At 42.1% G+C, this 21,282-nt stretch overlaps 1 protein-coding gene across 6 annotated transcripts in view; it reads left to right on the top strand.

Moving 5' to 3' along the window:
- Window positions 1-21,282, top strand: part of LOC109899543 (supervillin) — a 151,822-nt gene that overhangs the window by 95,735 nt on the left and 34,805 nt on the right. For 5 of the 6 annotated variants that reach the window (XM_020494873.2, XM_031835943.1, XM_031835942.1 and 2 more), the window contains 3 exons: window positions 8,193-8,325; window positions 18,938-19,112; window positions 19,722-19,814. In XM_020494873.2, coding sequence (XP_020350462.1) covers window positions 8,193-8,325; window positions 18,938-19,112; window positions 19,722-19,814 — 401 coding nt within the window. The remainder of the gene's footprint in view (window positions 1-8,192; window positions 8,326-18,937; window positions 19,113-19,721; window positions 19,815-21,282) is intronic. The other variant, XM_031835941.1, reaches the window with a different exon arrangement.

The raw sequence follows: 21,282 nt of genomic DNA on the forward strand, positions 1-21,282 counted from the left end.
TGTCTGAGTATGCAGACCATGGAAGAACTGGGACATTTGATTATTATTGCATTTTTGGGGGGCGGGGATAGATCCGCTTTTATATTGCAAATAGATTGTGGCTTCTATCAATGTAATTGTCTGCATCATTTCCAATCCCCCATATATATACACTACCGTTCAAAGGTTTGGGGTCACTTGTAATGTCCTTGTTTTTTAAAGAAAAGCAATTTTTTTGTCCATTTTAAAATATAATCAAATTGATCAGAAATACAGTGTAGACACAGTTGTGTTGATTAAAGAAGCACTGCACTAGTTGAGTATCTGGAGCGTCAGCATTTGTGGGTTCGATTACAGGCTCGAATTGGCAAGAAAACAATAACTTTCTTCGGAAAAGCGTCAGTCTATTCTTGTTCTGAGAAATGAATGCTATTCCATAGAAAGTGGAGTGGGGGGCCCCGGTGCACAACTGAGCAAGAGGACAAGTACATTAGTGTCTAGTTTGAGAAACAAACTCAGACTGAGAAACAAACACCTCACAAGTCCTCAAATGGCAGATTCATTAAATAGTACTCACAAAACACCAGTATCAACGTCAACAGTGAAGAGGCAACTCCGGGATGCTGGCATCTAGGCGGAGTTGCAATGAAAAAGCCATATCTCAGACAGGCCAATAAAATAAAATATTAAGATGGGCCAAAGAACACAGACACTCTGCCTAGCAGGCCAGCATCCCGGAGTCGCCTCTTCACTGTTGACGTTGAGACTGGTGTTTTGCGAGTACTATTTAATGAAGCTGCCAGTTGAGGACTTGTGAGACGTCTGTTTCTCAAACTAGACACTATAATGTACTTGTCCTCTTGCTCAGTGGTGCACCGGGGCCTCCCACTATTTATATTCTGGTTAGAGCCAGTTTGTGCTGTTCTGTTAAGGGAGTAGTACACCGAGTTGATTGAATCTTCAGTTTCTTGACAATTTCTCACATGGAATAGCCTTCATTTCTCAAAACAAGAATAGTCTGAGTTTCAGAAGCAAGTCCTTTGTTTCTGGACATTTTGAGCCTGTAATCAAACCCAAAAATGTTGATGCTCTAGATACTGAACTAGTCTAAAGAAGGCCAGTTTTATTGCTTCTTTAATCAGAAAAACAGTTTTCAGCTGTGCTAACATAATTGCAAAAGGGGTTTCTAATGATAAATTAGCCTTTTAAATTATTAACTTGGATTCGCTAACACAACGTGCTATTGGAACACAGGAGTGATGGTTGCTGATAATGGGCCTCTGTACGCCTATGTAGATAATTACAACATTAGAAATTACACAGTATTTCTGATAAATTTGATCTTATTTTAATGGACAGAAAATGTGATTTTCTTTAAAAAAACAAGGACATTTCTAAGTGAACCCAAACTTTTGAACGGTAATGTGTAGAAACTCACAGGGGAAAAAATGTCCTCTCACTGTCAACTGCATTTATTTTAAGCAAACTTAACATGTGTAAATATCTGTATGAACATATCAAGATTCAACAACTGAGACATAAACTGAACAAGTTCACACAGACATGTGACTAACAGAAATGTAATAATGTGTCCCTGAACAAAAGGGGGGTCAAAATCAAAAGTAACAGTGAGTATCTTTTGTGGCCACCAGCTGCATTAAGTACTGCAGTTCTTGCTGTGAGATGTTACCCCACTCTTCCACCAAGGCACCTGCAAGTTCCCGGACATTTCTGGGGCTAGCCCTAGCCCTCACCCGCTGATCCAACTGGTCCCAGTAGTGCTCAATGGGATTGAGATCCGGGCTCTTTGCTGGCCATGGCAGAACACTGACATTCCTGTCTTGCAGGAAATCATGCACAGAACGAGCAGTATGGCTGGTGGCATTGTTATGCTGGAGGATCATGTCAGGATGAGCCTGGAGGAAGTGTACCACATGAGGGAGGAGGATGTCTTCCCAGTAACGCACAGCATTGAGATTTCCTGCAATGACGACAAGCCCAGTCTGATGAGGCTGTGACACGCCGCCCCAGACCATGACTGACCCTTCACCTCCAAATCGATCGGTTTGTATCCATAGGCGACATCGTTGCCAGTGACGTCTGGTAAGGACCTGCCTTTCAACAGGCCTACAAGCCCTCAGTCCAGCCTCTCTCAGCCTATTGCGGACAGTTTGAGCACTGATGGAGGGATTGTGCCTTCCTGGTGTAACTCTGGCAGTTGTTGTTGCCATCCTGTACCTGTCCCACAGTTGTGATATTTAGATGTACCGATCCTGTGCAGGTATTGTTACACGTGGTCTGCCACTGCGAGGACGATCAGCTGTCCATCCTGTCTCCCTGTAGCAATGTCTTAGGCGTCTCACAGTACAGACATTGCAATTTATTGCCCTGGCAACATCTGCAGTCCTCATGCCTCCTTGCAGCATGCCCAAGGAACGTTCACGCAGATGAGCAGGGACCCTGGGCATCTTTGTTTTGGTGTTTATCAGAGTCAGTAGAAAGGCCTCTTTAGTGTCCTAAGTTTTCATAACTGTGACCTTAATTGCCTACCGTCTGTAAGCTGTTAGTGTCTTAATGACCGTTCCACAGGTGCATGTTCATTAATTGTTTATGGTACATTGAATAAGCATGGGAACCAGTGTTTAAACCCTTTACAATTAAGATCTGTGAAGTTATTAGTATTTTTATGAATTATCTTTGAAAGACAGGGTCCTGAAAAGGGACTTTTTGCTGAGTTTGTTTTTATATATTATTACATTTTATATATGATTTTAAATGCAGTGCCTTCAGGAAGAATTCTAAACCCTTAACTTTTTCCCCATTTTGTAACGTTACAGCCTAAAACGTATTCAATTGTTTTCCTCTCAGAAATCTAAACTCAATACCCCGTAATGACAAAGCAAAAATTGGTTTTTAGAAATGTTTGAGAATTTATAAACAAATTAGAAAATGTAAGATCACGTTTACATAAGTATTCAGACCCTTTACTCAGTAAAAGTGAAGCACCTTTGGCAGCGATTACAGCATCAAGTTTTCTTGGGTATGGCGCTACAAGCTTGGCACACCTATATTTAGAGATTCGCTCCCATTCTTCTCTGCAGATCATCTCAAGCGCTGTCAGGTTAGATGGGGAGCATTGCTGCACAGCTATTTCCAGGTCTCTCCAGAGATGTTCGATTGGGTACATGTCCGGGCTCTGCCTGGGCCGCTCAAGGACATTCAGAGACTTTTCCCGAGGCCACTCGTGTTGTCTTGGCTGTGTTTTTAGGGTTGTTGTCCTGTTGGAAGGTGAACCGTCGCCCCAGTTTGAGGTCCTGAGCACTCTGGAGCAGGTTTTCATCAAGGATCTCTCTGTAGTTTATTCAATGCATCTTTGCCTCAATCGTGACTACCATCCCAGTCCCTGCCGCTGAAAAACCTCCCCACAGCATGATGCTGCCACCACCACTATGCTTCACCGTAGGGATGGTGCCAGGTTTCCTCCAGACGTGATGCTTGGCATTCAGGACAAAAAGTTAAATTTTTTCGTTTCATCATGGTCTGAGAGTCTTTAGGTGCCTTTTGTAAAATTCCAAGCGGGCTGTTGTGCCTTTTACAGAGGAGTGACTTCCATCTAGCCACTCTATCATGAAGGCCTAACTGTTTGAGTGATGCAGAGATGGTTGTCCTTCCGGACAACTTCTCCCATTTCCATAGAGTAACTTTGGAGCTCTGTCAGAGTGAGCATCGGGTTCTTGTTCACCTCCCTGACCAAGGCCCTTATCCCCTGATTGCTCATTTTGGCCTGGTGGCCAGCTCTAGGAAGTGTCTTGGTGGTTCCAAACTTCTTCCATTTTAAGAATGGAGGCCGCTGTGTTCTTGGGGACCTTCAATAATGCAATCTGTGCACAATCCTGTCTCGGAGTCCTATGGACAATTCCTTCGACCTCTTGACTTGGTTTTATGCTCTGACATGCACTTATATAGACAGGTTACAGTTGAAGTCGGAAGTTTACGTACTCTTAGGTTGGAGTCATTAGAACTTGTTTTTAAACACCTCCACAAATGAATTTCTAACAAACTATAGTTTTGGCAAGTCGATTAGGGCATCAGTTATTTTCCAACAATTGTTTAGACAGATTATTTCACTTATAGTTCACTGTACCGCAATTCCAGTGGGTCAGTAGTTTACATACACTAGTCTCTATGAGCTACTGTAACTAGCTGTCAATTGTAGTCAGTGTTGTTTTGTCATGTTCTGTAGCAAATGGGGAATGCAGAATATGTGGAGTCGTGATTTTTAAATCTAGTTCAAGGAACAGGAATGTTTCCGATCCATCAGTATTACAGACCGGTGATGGTTTTGCACATCCAATCAATTAGATAAGCATGTTTCTATCTGTTGTCCATGTCAACAAGCTGGCCATTGATTGGCTTTTAAATTGATTGATGACTTAATGGAACAACATTTGCTTCCAACGACTAGCAAAAGCTGTGTGTGTCTGTGTGTGTTCCTGTCACGGAAGCGTGTAAATCCACCTCGTCCTTTCAAAACTCTGTCTGTGTGTGTGTGTGTGTATGCAAAATTGAGTTTGTCCTCTTGAATCATCCATGAAGTGCATGATGCATCCACCATTGAACGCCCACTCTTTTGGGACATAGGGGTGTTTTTGAGAGGAACAGAGGGGTACCACTGACCCAGGCTTTATGACCACTATGTCCTGTCTCCTACTAGGGATGTGCCCCAAATGGCACCCCATCCCCTATATAGTGCACACATTTTGACCAGAGCCCGATGGGCCAGGCTTAATCAGTGTCCGTGAAACCGCCCCATTGTGACTTTGACTATGATCTGGATTTATGTGATTCTGATTACAGTATAATGTTTGCCTTCAAGTTAAAGTTTTGTCAGATGCACAGATACAGTGAAATGCTTAACTTGTAACAGTACAGTAATCAATATTAATATAGTATAATAAATCATTTACGTATAAATATAATACAGTAAACATAATAAATAATACGGGAAGCTACAGTATATATAGTATGTTATTTTCGGTGGGCGATTAGGAGAAAGAGACTGGTAGCAGGATAAATAACAATAGTAAACAGTATGGCAACAGCATAAGTGGTGGGTTGGTGTGTGAGGGTGTTAGTGTGTGTGCAGAGTGCCAGTGTAGGCGTGAAAGGCAGATAAACATGTAAATGAGGCTGAAAAGTGACTGGAAAAAGAGTGTATGTATAGATTTATAATATATACAGTGCCTTCAGAAAGTATACACACCACTTGCCTTTTTCCACATTTTGTTGTGTTACAGCCTGAATAACAAATGGATTACATTGAGATTCTGTCACTGGCCTACACACAATACCCCATAATGTCAAAGTGGAATTATGTTTTTCAAAATTTTTACAATGTAATTAAAGATGAAAAGCTGAAATGTCTTGGCTCAATAAGTATTCAACCCCTTTGTAATGGCACGTTCACGAGTAAGAGGTAACAAAAAAAAGCATGTTGAAGTTATTAATTACACTTTGAATGGTGTATCGACACACCCGACACACACAGGCGTCCTTCCTAACTTGCTGGAGAGGAAGGAAACCGCTCAGGGATTTCACCATGAGGCCAACGGTGATTTTAAAACAGTTACACAGTTTAATGGCTGTGATAGGAGAAAGTTGAGGATGTATCAACAACATTGTAGTTACTCTACAATACTAGCCTAATTGACCGAGTGAAAAGAAGGAAGCCTGTACAGATGAACAATATTCCAAAACATCATCCCTTTTGCAACAAGGCACTGAAGTAATGTGGCAAAGCAATAACCTTTTGTCCTAATGACAAAGTTTTATGTTTGGGGCAATCCAATACAACCCATTACTGAGTACCATTCTCCATATTTTCATGCACAGTGGTGGCAGCATCATGCTATGGGTATGCTTGTAATCGGACTGGGGAGTTTTTCAGGATAAAAAATGTACTGAATGTAGCTAAGCACAGGCAAAATCCTAGAGGAAAACTTGGCTCAGTTTTCTTTCCACCAGACACTGGGAGATGAATTCACCTTTCAGCTGGACAATAACCTAAAACAAAAGGCCGAATCTACACAGGAGTTGCTTACAAAGAAAACAATGAATGTTCCTGAGTGGCCGAGTTACCGCTTTGACTTAAATCTACTTACATCTTTGGCAAGACCTGAAAATGGTTGTCTAGCAATGATCAACAACCAATTTGACGGAGCTTGAAGAATTAAAAAAAATTATAATGGGCAAATGCTGCACAATCCAGGTGTGGAAAGCACTTGGAGACATACCCAGAAAGACTCACGGCTGTTATCGCTGCCAAAGGTGCTTCTAAAAAGTATTGAGTCAGGGGTGTGAATACTTATGTATGTAAATTAGATTTTTATGGATTTCATATTCGACATGTTTTTCATTTGATCACTATGGGCTATTGAGTTGTCAACGTATACATGTGAACAGGACTAATAGTGAGCAGTACCAGGATAAATAGATACTAATGATCATGGCAATCAATGAACAAAATCGTAGTGGTAATAATCCATAATAATTTTAGTAGCAGCGTAGGTGTGAGGAGGAACAGTAGGAGTTAGACATTTAACAGTCTTAGGGGATTATAGCTTTGCTTTTACTTGTCAGCACTATGTAGTATATTTAAAGGTTACAGTATGTGCCTGTTTGTAGCTTCATTTAATTTGCTGACTACACTATTTCTACTTACACAACATGGCCAAATGTATGTGGACACCTGCTCATTTCATTCCAAAATCATGGGCGTTAATATGGAGTTGGTCCCCCCTTTGCTGCTACAACATCCTCCACTGGGAAGGCTTTCCACTAGATGTTAGAACATTGCTGCGGGGACTTGCTTCCATTCAGGCACAAGCATTCGTGATGTCGGGCACTGATGTTGGGCGATTTGGCCTGGCTCCCAGGTGGCATTCCAATTCATCCCAAAGGTAGCATCCGCCAAACCCAGATTCAGCCATCGGACTACCAAATGGCAAAGCGTGATTTTATCACACCAGAGGATGTGTTTCGACTGTTTGGGTCCAATGGCGGCGAGCTTTACACAACTCCAGCCAATGCTTGGCATTGCACATGGTGATCTTAGGCTTGTGTGTGTGTGCGGCTGCTTGGCCATGGAAACCCATTTCATGAAGCTCCCGACGAACAGTTCTTGTGCTGATGTTGCTTCCAGAGACAGTTTGGAACTCGGTAGTGTTGCAACACATGACAGCACTCTGCAGTCCCATTCTGTGAGCTTGTGCCCTACCACTTTTCCGCTTAGACACTTCCACTTCACAATAACAGCACTTAGAGTTGACCAGGGCAGCTCTAACAGGGCAGAAATTTGACAAACTGACTTGTTGGAAAGGTGGCATCCCATGACACATTGGAAGTCACTAAGTTCTTCAGTAAGGCCATTCAACTGCCAATGTTTGTCTATGAAAATTACATGGCTGTGTGCTCGATGTTATACACCTGTCAGCAACGGGTGTGGCTGAAATAGCCGAATCCACTCATTTGAAGGTTTGTCTATATACTTTTGGCCATGTAGTGTATGAAGTCTATATAATATCTCCATTGACAATTTACTATTTACTTTGATGATGATTATGAGAAGAACCTCCTTCAGCTCTTCAAACATTGGCAGCAGACTCCCAACTCGGGTTCCATCATGACTGACCGTCACCATCAGTGTGTGTAGCTATGGTCCAGATCCATGGCTGATGCTGACGCTGTGCCCGTGGTCTGACCTGCTCTATTTATTCTCATCTCTGTTCTGTGCGCCTGTGTCCCAAATGGCACTCTCTTCCATATATAGCGCTCTACTTTTGATTGTGTTACTGGTCAAAGTAGTTCACTATATAGGGAATAGGTTGCCATTTCATACTTTTGGAGGATACGCACTAAACCCAAACATGGAGTCGTTTAAGCATCCAGACCTTCTCGGCACTCTGATTGGCTCCTTGTAGAATAGGAGCAAGATTCCAAATTCTAAATAACTTTATGACTGAGCTGAGACCATAGGGGGAATGGTTTATCATCCATCTCTCACAGCTCCTTGTCATTGATCCAATTGATCTTTTATTGGACAGGTGGCTCAAACAATCCACTGTGCGTGCTGTATTACGTGTGTCTTTGTGTTATACAACCATGGCCCCTTGGCAGGACCAAGACTGACATCTCCCCCCCCCCCCCCCCCCCAGGCTGGCCCTGTTGAAGAAGAGTGGCGAGGAGGACTGGAGGAACAGGATTAATCGGAAGCAGGATGTGGTGAAGGTGGCCGTGTCAGAACGTCACGCTCAGCTATGGGAGGTGGAGCAGAGCTTCAAGAAGAAGGTAACCTGACTCACTACTGTATATACTCTACGGTACGCTACTTTATCAACAGAAAACTATCTTCACAAGCACATGGTTAAAGTATTTTGGCTGGCACTTTTATGTAATGAAAGAGTCAATCAGGCAGTTAAGGCATATTTTGGGGGGAAATCACAAACACCTTAATTTGCTTTCTACTTTTCCAATCAAGTAATCCCAAAAGGGGAAATTGTAAGAACACTTGCCTGAATGAATGAATCCTTTTGCCATGTGCAGATGTTGTCGCTTCTTTCAGCTATCGCCTTTAGACACCTTTAACTGGTATCAATGAAACATAAATAAAGTAAAATTGTTGGTTTAATATGAACTCGTAAATTCATATCAAGACACAGTTGTGGATATCTCTAAACAGAGGGGTTGTGTATTGTCATTCATATTGTGTGGGTGTGTCTGTATGTCTTTTCCTTTTCATCTCAGTCATGTTAGAATCACTTATAAAGCATGCTTCTTATCCCAGCTTATAAGCTTATTAAGGCCAGAATTGCTGTGCATATCTTAAACTGCACTTACACTGAAATATGATAGTCATTGGTGGTTATTTTGATTTTGGAAACGAGTAGTAGGCCTATATCAGTAGTACTGTATTTACACTGTTATACCATATTCTGTAAGCCATTTAGACAAGGAACTTAGGCTATCTATGTGTGTCTTCTGAAGACATTGTACAGTAGTTTTCAAGTAAATGTAATACTATGAAGACCAGATTAAGGTTGGCATCATTTCCTTAAATCCGGTATTCTGGTCAAGATAACTTCCTGAGCAGTATCAGGAATTGTATTAATTGATATCACATATCCGTTGTGGTTTTGCACATTTATTTGGCAAACATGAAGTGTAGGATATGAATCTAATGCATGTTTGTTGTCATTTCTTTATCTTGTCTTTAGCCTACAAGAACCAATGCATGTTCTATGTCATTTCTCCTATTCTATCTATTTGTCTTCCTTCTGTTTGCATGTATTTCTTTCATTCAAAATAAACCTTGTATTTCAATCTCTGCGTGCGCACTGTAGTTATGTTGCGTGAGGGTTTTTAAGAGGTGTGGGGAGATTTTTTACACTTTACCTCTCTGTTTAGAACTATTCACAACCTCGCCTATTCTCTGCCCTTTCACCGAAGCAGAAATACCATGTTTTGTTTTGGCTCACCAATCCTATTTTATTTCCGTTGCTGTGTCATTTATAATTTTTTTTACATTACGGGTGTAATTGACATAACTGAATGAAAACATTCCTCAGTGTTCCACGTGGTAAACTCTGCCGAGTCGCCAACAACTGGATGTTCCGGTTTCAGGGGAAATGAAAAGAGAGCCTGTGACTCAACTTCCGCTTTCGGCGACACTCCCTCTTAACTCCTCCTCCACATTTACCGGATTGGTGGAACAGTGCAGAAGAGAAACTCCCCCGACGGTTCATTTTTTTCTCTCTCGTCAAGACCAGTATATAGGGGAATTTGTTTTAGGCGTTTCTTTTACGCCTGCTATGATACATTACACATGCGATGACAGCTGCCATTTGTAAAGTTATGACAGCCTCTGAAGATTTTGCGATAAACTTGATTTCCTTTCCCCCTCGTTAAACCAAAAGGAGGCTGTTGTCAGGCCTGAGTCGTCTGTATTCATCATGTGTCTTAGAGTAGGAGTGCTCTTTTAGAGTAAGTTTTCCCTTTAAATCATAATGAATAAGATTACACGGGGGTGGGTCTGACCCGAGGTCGACACTCCTACTCTGAGACTCTTTATGAATATGGGCCCTGATCTTTTAACTCTGTAGAGGAAGAAAAGAACAGTGCGGAAACTAAATGTATAGGATCAAAGCATAAAAGAGAAGAGCTGTGAATCAACTGAAATAAGCCCATCTTAGGGCTTCAAATGAGGTCAAGGATGGATGTTTTTGTTTTAGCCTTCCATTCAGCCTGGCCAGGAAGCTCAATCAAAACCATGTCCCTCTGATGTCAAAGGAGATATACTGTAGCCTACAGTACAGTAGGAATTAGAAATCAGGAAAGGCAACCCCTTTATGAGATTCTGTTCTAGGATGTCACTGTCCATGCTTATTAAGAGTTTGAACTACACGGAATCATTGCTTAAAATGTTAAAGGTACAGCTCACAGCAACTTCAGGGACTCAACTGAAAGTGGAAAAAAAGTGGTGATCCTAAAAACATTGTTTAAATCAGGGGTTCCCAACCTAAGGGGTATCGTCCCCCATATGGTGTATGTGTATGCATCTTGATTTGATAGATTGAGAATGTGTGACTCTGTCACTATCAATTGATCGAATCACTTTCTCTAAGAGTATGTGTCATTTAATTAAGTGTTCATATAAGTGATCAATAAACATTTGGTAGTGGAATAACATTTGGGGAAATCAGCTCTAGACCTTTCTTCGTCTTCGAACCTAAAAGATGAAATTAAACACGTTAAACCACGTAAAATTGCAGGAAATGAGCTGCATTTTCCTAGGTCCCTTAAATAAAATAAAAAATAAAGCTGGTGTTTGTACTTAATATAGGGGGAGGGAAGGATTGGGAACCCCTGGTTTAAATGACACCTGACAAGAATATAGCTTGTATTTCAAAGTCAACATCTCAAAAGTCAGTTAAGGTTTATAGGGTGCTGAGGTAGAGGTTGATGTTTTAGCTTAGCCTCAGCCAATCGGATGTCAACTTAGTCTACAGACAACACTTGTCCTTTTTCTCCTGGTTGTCCTTCTTTAGGAAGAAGGGATGCTGATTAATGAGTTGGCTGTGTCTGATCAGCTCTGGGTAAGACCAGTGTGTTATACCGGGGAACTTAACACATACCCTGGTGTGTTGTTGGTATGGTGTTTTATACACAGTAGTATTGATGCTTGAGGGGGTAAGGCACTAATGACAGGGGTGTGGTCTCTTTTTTTTTACATAGGGTTGCAAAATTCCGGTAACTTTACCAGGTTTTCCAGAAATCCTGTTTGGAGAATTCCTGTATTTATTATTCCCACCTGATTTGGGAAATCTTCCAACTTGGATTTCTTGAAAAACCTGGGAATTTGGGTGTCCAGAAATGTGCAACCCTATCAATGTTTTAATTTATTACCATGGTGATGGTGTGTTGTCATATTGATCTGCTCAAATTCAGTCCTGCTGCTTGTCGTTAATGTGGTTGTTGCTGTAGCTTCAAGTCTCAAGGCTTTTTGTGTAAAGTGGTGATGGCATGGGTTTTGTTGGAGGAAATTATGGTTGAAATGATAAATTATGTATACATTTAAATTAGAACCATTTATTTTAATACTATTATGTTATAGTATGAAATGTATGGGTTCTTGGTTAAACTAGGACCGAAAATGTAGGTAAAACAAATTAATTGTCTGTACCTTGCAGGTTTAAGGGAGAAAGGAGGGCATATATCTTTTCTGACAGATAAGAATGGTCTTTGGTGTTCCATTAGTGGAGGAGAAAATGTATTTTAGACAGATTGGAATGTTTGTTTTATGACGGGAGTAGAAGAAGAGCTCCAGACCTGAAGACACAGCGCTATTGTGGGGATCGGAGAGAGTGTGTGAAACTGATGACGTCGTTTTATGTTCTCTCTTTAAAATCAAATGCTCTTTGTATTTTGGGTCAGTACTCATCAAGAATAAATGCTGAACTTGTTTTTAAGACTGGTCTAGATCTATTTCATGCAAAATGATAAATTTACAACTTATGAAATAGAGAGAGTGAATTTGGTTTTGGCTACAAAACATATAGGAATTTAGAATTCCTCTAATAGTTTGCATCCCAAATAGCCCCTTATTCCCTATAAAGGGCTTTTGCGAGGGTCAAAGGTAGTGCACTATGTAGAGAATAGGGTACCATTTGGGTTGCAGCCTTGGTTTCAGGCGTAATTCTGAAACCAATTCACCAGCTCGTAGTCCCTGTCTATACAGACATTTAAATCCAGACTCATAAACTGCATGACATTGTTTGTGTTGAATGAAGTTGTGCGGGCAGGCTATGACAACAATCCACATTTACCAACCTTTGTCAAAGTACAGTTGCATATTGGGTTGGCGGTATCCCGGTTTTTCCATCTAATGTTTATTCCCCTCTGTTATTGATTTTTTCCGTTTGACCTTTCTGTCTGTGACTTCCATGGCCCTCCCTCCGTAGGAGCCGGTCTTTATCACCGCTTTCTCTCCTCCTGATCTCCCTGACAATGATATTAGTCACTGTCTTGATCAGTACAGCCAGGTGAGATCAGGCATCCAGTTTGATGACCTGGATACTATAGCCAGCCTGCATAGTCTACCTACCTGCTTTATGCAGTTGGTGTTATTGAGTAGTAATGTGCTTAGTATCTACACCAAAGATCATGCATGCATCTGTAGGCTTTGCATGGTCAGCTCATCTACTATATGGATGCATATCATCCACTATATCCATTACTGTATACTCTCTTTTGTTGCTGTGAGCTTGTGTGTTAAATCCGCTACCCTGCAGTTCTATATGGTCTCTATAGTTGTCCTTACTCCTAAAGTGCTATCCATATGTCTGCAGGCATTGTAATGATGTTGCTCTGCTGCTGCTCTCCCTGTCCTACCGCCACAGCACAATTCTGAGGCAACTTTTTTTCATGGCCTATTTAAAAACATGCCTACTCTTCCAAACGCCTAGTTCTGCCAATGATGAGCATGGTTATTTATAATCTACTATAGATTTGACGGTCAGTGCTTCTAGAGCTTTGGTTCTATGGATCTGTAGCTTTGACGGTACATAGCTGTGACGCTACATACAATACCATTTTGGTCATTCCAGGGTTTTCCTTTATATTTAGTATTTTCTACATTGTGGAATAATGGTGAAGATATCAAAACTATGAATTAACACATTTGGAATCATGTAGTAATGTTGTAAATCAAAATATATTTTAGATTCTTCAAAGTAGCCAGCCTTTGTCTTGATGACAGCTTTGCACACTCTTGGCATTCTCTCAACCAGCTTCATGAGGTAGTCACCTGGAATGCATTTCAATTAACAGGTGTGCCTTGTTCATTTGTGGAACTTCTTTTAATGCGTTTAGGCCAATCAGTTTTGTTGTGACATGGTATGGGTGGCATACAGAAGATAGCCCTATTTGGTAAAAGACCAAGTCCATTTTAATGAAAGAACACCTCAAATAAGAAAAGAGAAATGACAGTCCATTATTACTTTAAGACATGAAGCTCAGTCAATCTGGAAAATGTCAAGAACTTTTAAAGTTTCTTCAAGTGTGGTCGCAAAACCATCAAGCGCTATGATGAAACTGGCTCTCATGAGGACCGCCACAAGAAAGGAAGATCAAGAGTTAGCTCTGCTGCTGAGGATAAGTTCAGGATAAGTTACCAGCCTCAGAAATTGCAGCCCAAATAATTGTTTCACTGAGTTCAAGTAACAGAGCCATCTCAACATCAACCGTTCAGAGGAGAGTGAGTGATTCAGGCCTTCATGGTCGAAATCAAATCAAATCAAATGTTATTTATCACAACAGGTGACCTTACAGTGAAATGCTTACTTACAAGCCCTTAACCAACAATGATTTAAGAAGTTAAGAAAAATAATTGTTAAGTTAAAAACAGATAAGTAAAAAATGCAATAAATAATTAAACAGCAGCAGTAAAATAACAATGGGGGGGCCCTATTCCAGGGTCCATCAAAAGTAGTGCACTATACATTGCATTCGGGCCCCTTGACTTTTTTATTCAGGCCCCTTGACATTTTCCACATTTTGTTACGTTACAGCCTTATTCTAAAATAGATTTTTTTTATCCAATCTACACAAAATACCCCATAATGACAAAGCAAAAATAGGTTTTTATACATTTTTGCAGATTTTATATATATATACACTGCTAAAAAAAATAAAGGGAACACTAAAATAACACATCCTAGATCTGAATGAATGAAATATTCTTATTAAATACTTTTTTCTTTACATAGTTGAATGTGCTGACAACAAAATCACACAAATTATCAATGGAAATCAAATGTATCAACCCATGGAGGTCTGGATTTGGAGTCATACTCAAAATTAAAGTGGAAAACCACACTACAGGCTGATCCAACTTTGATGTAATGTCCTTAAAACAAGTCAAAATGAGGCTCAGTAGTGTGTGTGGCCTCCACGTGCCTGTATGACCTCCCTACAACGCCTGGGCATGCTCCTGATGAGGTGGCGGATGGTCTCCTGAGGGATCTCCTCCCAGACCTGGACTAAAGCATCCGCCAACTCCTGGACAGTCTGTGGTGCAACGTGGTGTTGGTGGATGGAGCGAGACATGATGTCCCAGATATGCTCAATTGGATTCAGGTCTGGGGAACGGGCGGTCCATAGCATCAATGCCTTCCTCTAGCAGGAACTGCTGACACACTCCAGCCACATGAGGTCTAGCATTGTCTTGCATTAGGAGGAACCCAGGGCCAACCGCACCAGCATATGGTCTCACAAGGGGTCTGAGGATCTCATCTCGGTACCTAATGGCAGTCAGGCTACCTCTGGCGAGCACATGGAGGGCTGTGCGACCCCCCCCAAAGAAATGCCACCCCACACCATGACTGACCCACCGCCAAACCGGTCATGCTGGAGGATGTTGCAGGCAGCAGAACGTTCTCCACGGCGTCTCCAGACTCTGTCACGTGCTCAGTGTGAACCTGCTTTCATCTGTGAAGAGCCCAGGGCGCCAGTGGCGAATTTGCCAATCTTTGTGTTCTCTGGCAAATGCCAAACTTCCTGCATGGTGTTGGGCTGTAAGCACAAACCCCACCTGTGGACGTCGGGCCCTCATACCACCCTCGTGGAGTCTGTTTCTGACCGTTTGAGCAGACACATGCACATTTGTGGCCTGCTGGAGTTAATTTTGCAGGGCTCTGGCAGTGCTCATCCTGCTCCTCCTTGCACAAAGGCGGAGGTAGCGGTCCTGCTGCTGGGTTGTTGCCCTCCTACGGCCTCCTCCACGTCTCCTGATGTACTGGCTTGTCTCCTGGTAGCGCCTCCATGCTCTGGACACTACGCTGACAGACACAGCAAACCTTCTTGCCACAGCTCACATTGATGTGCCATCCTGGATGAGCTGCACTACCTGAGCCACTTGTGTGGGTTGTAGAATCCGTCTCATGCTACCACTAGAGTGAAAGCACCACCAGCATTCAAAAGTGACCAAAACATCAGCCAGGAAGCATAGGAACTGAGAAGTGGTCTGTGGTTATCACCTGCAGAACCACTCCTTTATTGGGTGTGTCTTGCTAATTGCCTATAATTTCCACCTGTTGTCTATTCCATTTGCACAACTGCATGTGAAATTTATTGTCAATCAGTGCTGCTTCCTAAGTGGACAGTTTGATTTCACCGAAGTGTGATTGACTTGGAGTTACATTGTGTTGTTTAAGTGTTCCCTTTATTTTTTTGAGCAGTGTATATACAGTTGAAGACGGATGTTTACATACACCTTAGCCAAATACATTTCAACTTTTTCACAATTCCTGACATTTAATCAGAGTAAAAATTCCCTGTCTTAGGTCAGGTAGGATCACCACTTTATTTTAAGAATGTGAAATGTCAGAATAATAGTAGAGAGAGTGATTCATTTCAGGTTGTATTTCTTTCATCACATTCCCAGTGGGTCAGAAGTTTACATACACTCAATTAGTATTTGGGAGCATTGCCTTTAAATTATTGAACTTGGGTCAAACATTTCAGATAGCCTTCCACAAACTTCCCACAATCAGTTGGGTGAATTTTGGCCCATTCCTTCTGACAGAGCTGGTGTAACTGAGTCAGGTTTGTAGGCCTCCTTGCTTGCACACGATTTTTCAGGTCTGCCCACAAATTTTCTATAGGATTGAGGTCAGGGCTTTGAAATGGTCACTCCAATAGCTTGACTTTGTTGTCCTTAAGCCATTTTGCCACAATTTTGGAAGTATGCTTGGGGTCATTGTTCATTTGGAAGACCCATTTGCGACCAAGCTTTAACTGATGTCTTGAGATGTTGCTTCAATATATCCACATAATTCTCCTTCCTCATGAAGCCATCTATTTTGTGAAGTGCACCAGTCCCTCCTGCAGCAAAGCACCCCCACAACATGATGCTGCCACCCCCGTGCTTCACGGTTGTGATGGTGTTCTTCGGCTTGCAAGCCTACCCCTTTTCCCTCCAAACATAACGATGGACATTATGGCCAAACAGATACATTTTTGTTTCCTCACACCAGAGGACATTTCTCCAAAAAGTAGGATCTTTGTCCCCATGTGCAGTTCCAAACCGTAGTCTGACTTTTTTATGGCGGTTTTGGAGCAGTGGCTTCTTCATTGCTGAGCGGCCTTTCAGGTTATGTCGATATAGGACTCGTTTTACTGTGGATATAGATACATTTGTACCTGTTCATCTTCACAAGGTCCTTTGCTGTTCTGGGATTGATTTGCACTTTTTGTACCAAAGTATGTTCATCTCTAGGAGACAGGATGCGTCTCTTTCCTGAGCAGTATGACGGCTGCTTGGTCCCATGGTGTTTATACTTGCGTACTATTGTTTGAACAGATGAACGTGGTACCTTCAGGCATTTGGAAATTGCTCCCAAGGGTGAACCAGACTTGTGGAGGTCTACAATTTAATTTCTGATGTCTTGGCTGATTTCTTTTGAATTTCCCATGATGTCAAGCAAAGCGGCACTGAGTTTGAAGGTAGGCCTTGAAACACATTCACAGGTACACCTCCAATTGACTCAAATTATGTCAATTAGCCTATCAGAAGCTTCTAAAGTCATGACATAATTTTCTGGAATTTTCCAAGCTGTTTAAAGGTACAGTCAACTTAGTGTATGTAAACTTCAGACCCACTAGATTGTGATACAGTGAAATAATCTGTCTGTAAACAATTGTTGGAAAAATGACTTGTGTCATGCACAAAGTAGATGTCCTAACCGACTTGCCAAAACTATAGTTTGTCATTTGTGGAGTGGTTGAAAAACTAGTTTTAATGACTACAACCTAAGGTTATCTAAATTTCCTACTTGTGCGTGCGTGCGTTTGTGTGTGTGTGTGTGTGTGTGTATGTATATATATATATATATATATATAAAGTGATATCACAGTTACATAAGTATTTTGACCCTTTACTCAGTATTTTGTTGAAACACCTTTGTAAACAATTACAGCCTCGATTTGTCTCGGGTATGACGCTACCAGCTTGGCACAGTTGTATTTGGGGAGTTTCTCCCATTCTTCTCTGCAGATCCTCAAGCTTTGTCAGGTTGGATGGAGAGTGTCGCTGCACAGCTTTTTTCAGGTCTCTCCAGAGATGTTCGATCAGGTTCAAGTTCAGACTCTGGCTTGACCACTCAAGGACATTCAGAGACTTGTCCTGATGCCACTGCTGCATTGTCTTTGCTGTGTGCTTGGCTGTGTTGTCCTGTTGGAAGGAGAACCTTCTACCCAGTCTGAGGTCAGTCTGAGGTCCTGAGGTCCTGCTTTGGAGCAGGTTTTCATCAAGGATCTCTCTGTACTTAGCTCCATTCATCTTTCCCCCTATCCTGACTAGTCTCCCAGTCCCTACCACTGAAAAACTTCCCACAGCATGATTCTGCCACCACCATGCTTCACTGTAGGGATGGTGCCAGGTTTCCTTCAGACGTGAAACTTGACAGTCAGGCCAAATAGTTCAATCTTGGTTTCATCAGACCAGAATATTTTGTTTCTCATGGTCTGAGAGTCTTTAGGTGCCTTTTGGCAAACTGCAAGCAGGCTGTCAATTAATTGCCTTTTACTGATGATGGTTTCCGTCTGGCCACTCTACCATAAAGGCCTGATTGATGGACTGCTGGTGTTGATGGTTGTCCTTCTGGAAGATTTTCCCATCTCTGCAGAGGAACTCTGGAGCTCTGTCAGAGTGAGCATCGGGTTCCTATTCACCTCCCTGACCAAAGCCCTTATCCCCCGACTGCTCAGTTTGGCCTGGTGGCCAGCTCTAGGAAGAGTCTTGGTGGTTCCAAACTTCATCCATTTAAGAATCATGGAGGCCACTGTGTTCTTGGGGACCTTCAATGCTGCAGACATTTTTTGGTACCCTTCCCCCGATCTGTGCCTCGACACATTCGTGTCTCGGAGCTCTTACGGCCAATTCTTTCAACATCATGGCTTGGTTTTGCTCTGACGTGCACTGTCAACTGTGGGACCTTATATAGACAGATGGGTGTGCCTTTCTAAATCATGTCTAATCAATTGAATTTACCACAGATGGAAACAGGAGGCACCTGAGCTCAATTTCGAGTCTCATAGTAAAGGGTCTGAGTACTTGTAAATGAGGTATTACTGTTTTTTATTTTTTATAAATTTGCTAAAAATTCTAAATCTGTTTTCGCTTTGTCATTATGAGGTATTGTGTGTAGATTTATGAAGAAACAAATATATTTTATCAATTTTAGAACAAGGCTGTAATGTAACAAAATGTGGAAAAAGTCTAGGGGTCTGAATACTTCCCTGAATGCACTGTAGGTAATAGGCTGCCATTTAGTACATAGACAATATTTCACATCACTGATTACACCCAGAGTCTCCCTATCCCAATGTCTCTGTGTTCTCCAAGCAGAGGATGGGAGGGGGAGAGGAGACTACGGAAAACCAGAACCAGCCTATCGAGATGTCTATCCATGAGAGGAAGCAGCTGATCGTGGCCCGAGAAGAGGCCTGGAAGTCCAAGGGCCACGGGGCCGCTAACGACTCCACACAGTTCACTGTGGCCGCACGCATGGTCAAGAAAGGTCGGGTCATCTAATGGGGACACTTGCACAAAAACACATGTACAGTATTTGCACACGCATCTGAGTGCACACGGAGCCAGGGTTTGTGTCAGTCAGTGGATTCAGTTACACTCATTACGTATAACCCTGCAGTTTGTTTTGGCATCCAGTGCCTAGAATTCTCCCTACAGCCTTCCCAGACCCTCCCAGCTCCCATAGAGTAACAGCAGTCACTGTGTATTTAACTCGGGCCGAAAACTATGTGTTTGGTCTCCTATTTTCCAGTTAGCAGTGGTACAGAGGGTCTTGGCGGTTCCTGGTTGAGTCAGGTTTACTGCTGAGTGAGATTGAGTGAAGCGTGGTGCATTACTGTAAGAAATGGAGGGGGGGAGAACACAAACACTGACTGACAGACAGTTACTGTTACAGTACTACTGTTGCTGCTGGGGGGGGTGGCTAGCGTATCGCTACAGTAGCTCAAACACAACGAAAAATAGAAGGAAAAATAGAATGAGCATGACCTAGTAGTTCATTTACATTATGCCCTAACTTTTCAGGTCTCTTTTGTTGTTCCATGTTGTGGAACATCCAATTATATTGTTAATGTCTGTCTATCTGTGTGTGTTTCAGGTCTGGCTTCTCCTTCTGCTCTCTTGAACCCTGTGACGTCTCTCCCTTCCAAACCCAAGAACACAACTCCTGCCATCTCCAAGCCCCTGGAAGGTCAGTAGCCCAATTCAATTTTCCCTTTTCTCCCTCACCCTTAGGGATTCAAAAGCATTGAACAGATTGTCTACCATGTTTATTACACATATCCAAAGCTTTAAACTTTTGAGTAGGATTGAACAAGTTCATGTTTTTGTGAGAAAGGTAAAAATCATAATTGGACAATAACCTCTTTCTCCTCTCTGGTCTATGAGTCACCTTAAAGGGAAACTCCACCCAAAAACTATCTTTCAAAATACAGGAATTATCTCTTTTGCATCACATGATACAAAACGCAGCATCATATGATGATGCTGCGTAATTTCTGTATCTTGAAAACTTGATTGCTGACACGCAAAACAGTTTGGGTCTATGTCAACAATGGACTATTGAAACAAATACCAAAATATTGTTTTTGGGTGGAATTTTCCTTTAATATTATTTACAGTAAATAGTTTTGACTAGGGGTTAGAACCGGTTCAGAGAACAGAACCGAAAAAGAACACAAACATTTTAGGAACAGAAACGGAACCTGGAACGAAAGTCATCTCTAGTGTTCCAGAATATAACTTATATTTTAAGATCTTGAGAACCGGTTAATGTCATTTTTTGTTCCAAAAATATGCCTAAGTATAAAATTCTGTAACGTTATAACGTTAGTAATAGCCTAAACATTCCAGTTCACGTCATGTCATGCTGATCAAGCCGAGCCCCCTCCATGTCCACCTCTCTCCCATTTTACATTTTAGTCATTTAGCAGACGCTCCTATCCAGAGCAACTTACAGGAGCAATTGCACTTAAGTGCCTTGCCCAAGGGCATGTTGACAGATTTTTCTCTGGGATTCAAACAAGCGACCTTTCAGTTACTGGCCCAATGCTCTTAACCACTAGGCTTCCTGCCGTCGATCTCTCCTCTCCGGTGAGATTTCAGTCGCATCTCGCGTATGCACTTATCTGACCAATCAAACATCAAAATCAAATCAAATTTATTAATATAGCCCTTCGTACATCAGCTGATATCTCAAAGTGCTGTACAGAAACCCAGCCTAAAACCCCAAACAGCAAGCAATGCAGGTGTAGAAGCACAGTGGCTAGGAAAAACTCCCTAGAAAGCCCAAACCTAGGAAGAAACCTAGAGAGGAACCAGGCTATGTGGGGTGGCCAGTCCTCTTCTGGCTGTGCCGGGTGGAGATTATAACAGAACATGGCCAAGATGTTCAAATGTTCATAAATGACCAGCGTGGTCCAATAATAATAAGGCAGAACAGTTGAAACTGGAGCAGCAGCATGGCCAGGTGGACTGGGGACAGCAAGGAGTCATCATGTCAGGTAGTCCTGAGGCATGGTCCTAGGGCTCAGGTCATCCGAGAGAGAGAGAAAGAGAATTAGAGAGAGCACACTTAAATTCACACAGGACACCGAATAGGACAGGAGAAGTACTCCAGATATAACAAACTGACCCTAGCCCCCGACACAAACTACTGC

This window comes from Oncorhynchus kisutch, linkage group LG11 (genome assembly GCF_002021735.2).
Source record: "Oncorhynchus kisutch isolate 150728-3 linkage group LG11, Okis_V2, whole genome shotgun sequence".
Lineage (NCBI taxonomy): Eukaryota > Metazoa > Chordata > Actinopteri > Salmoniformes > Salmonidae > Oncorhynchus > Oncorhynchus kisutch.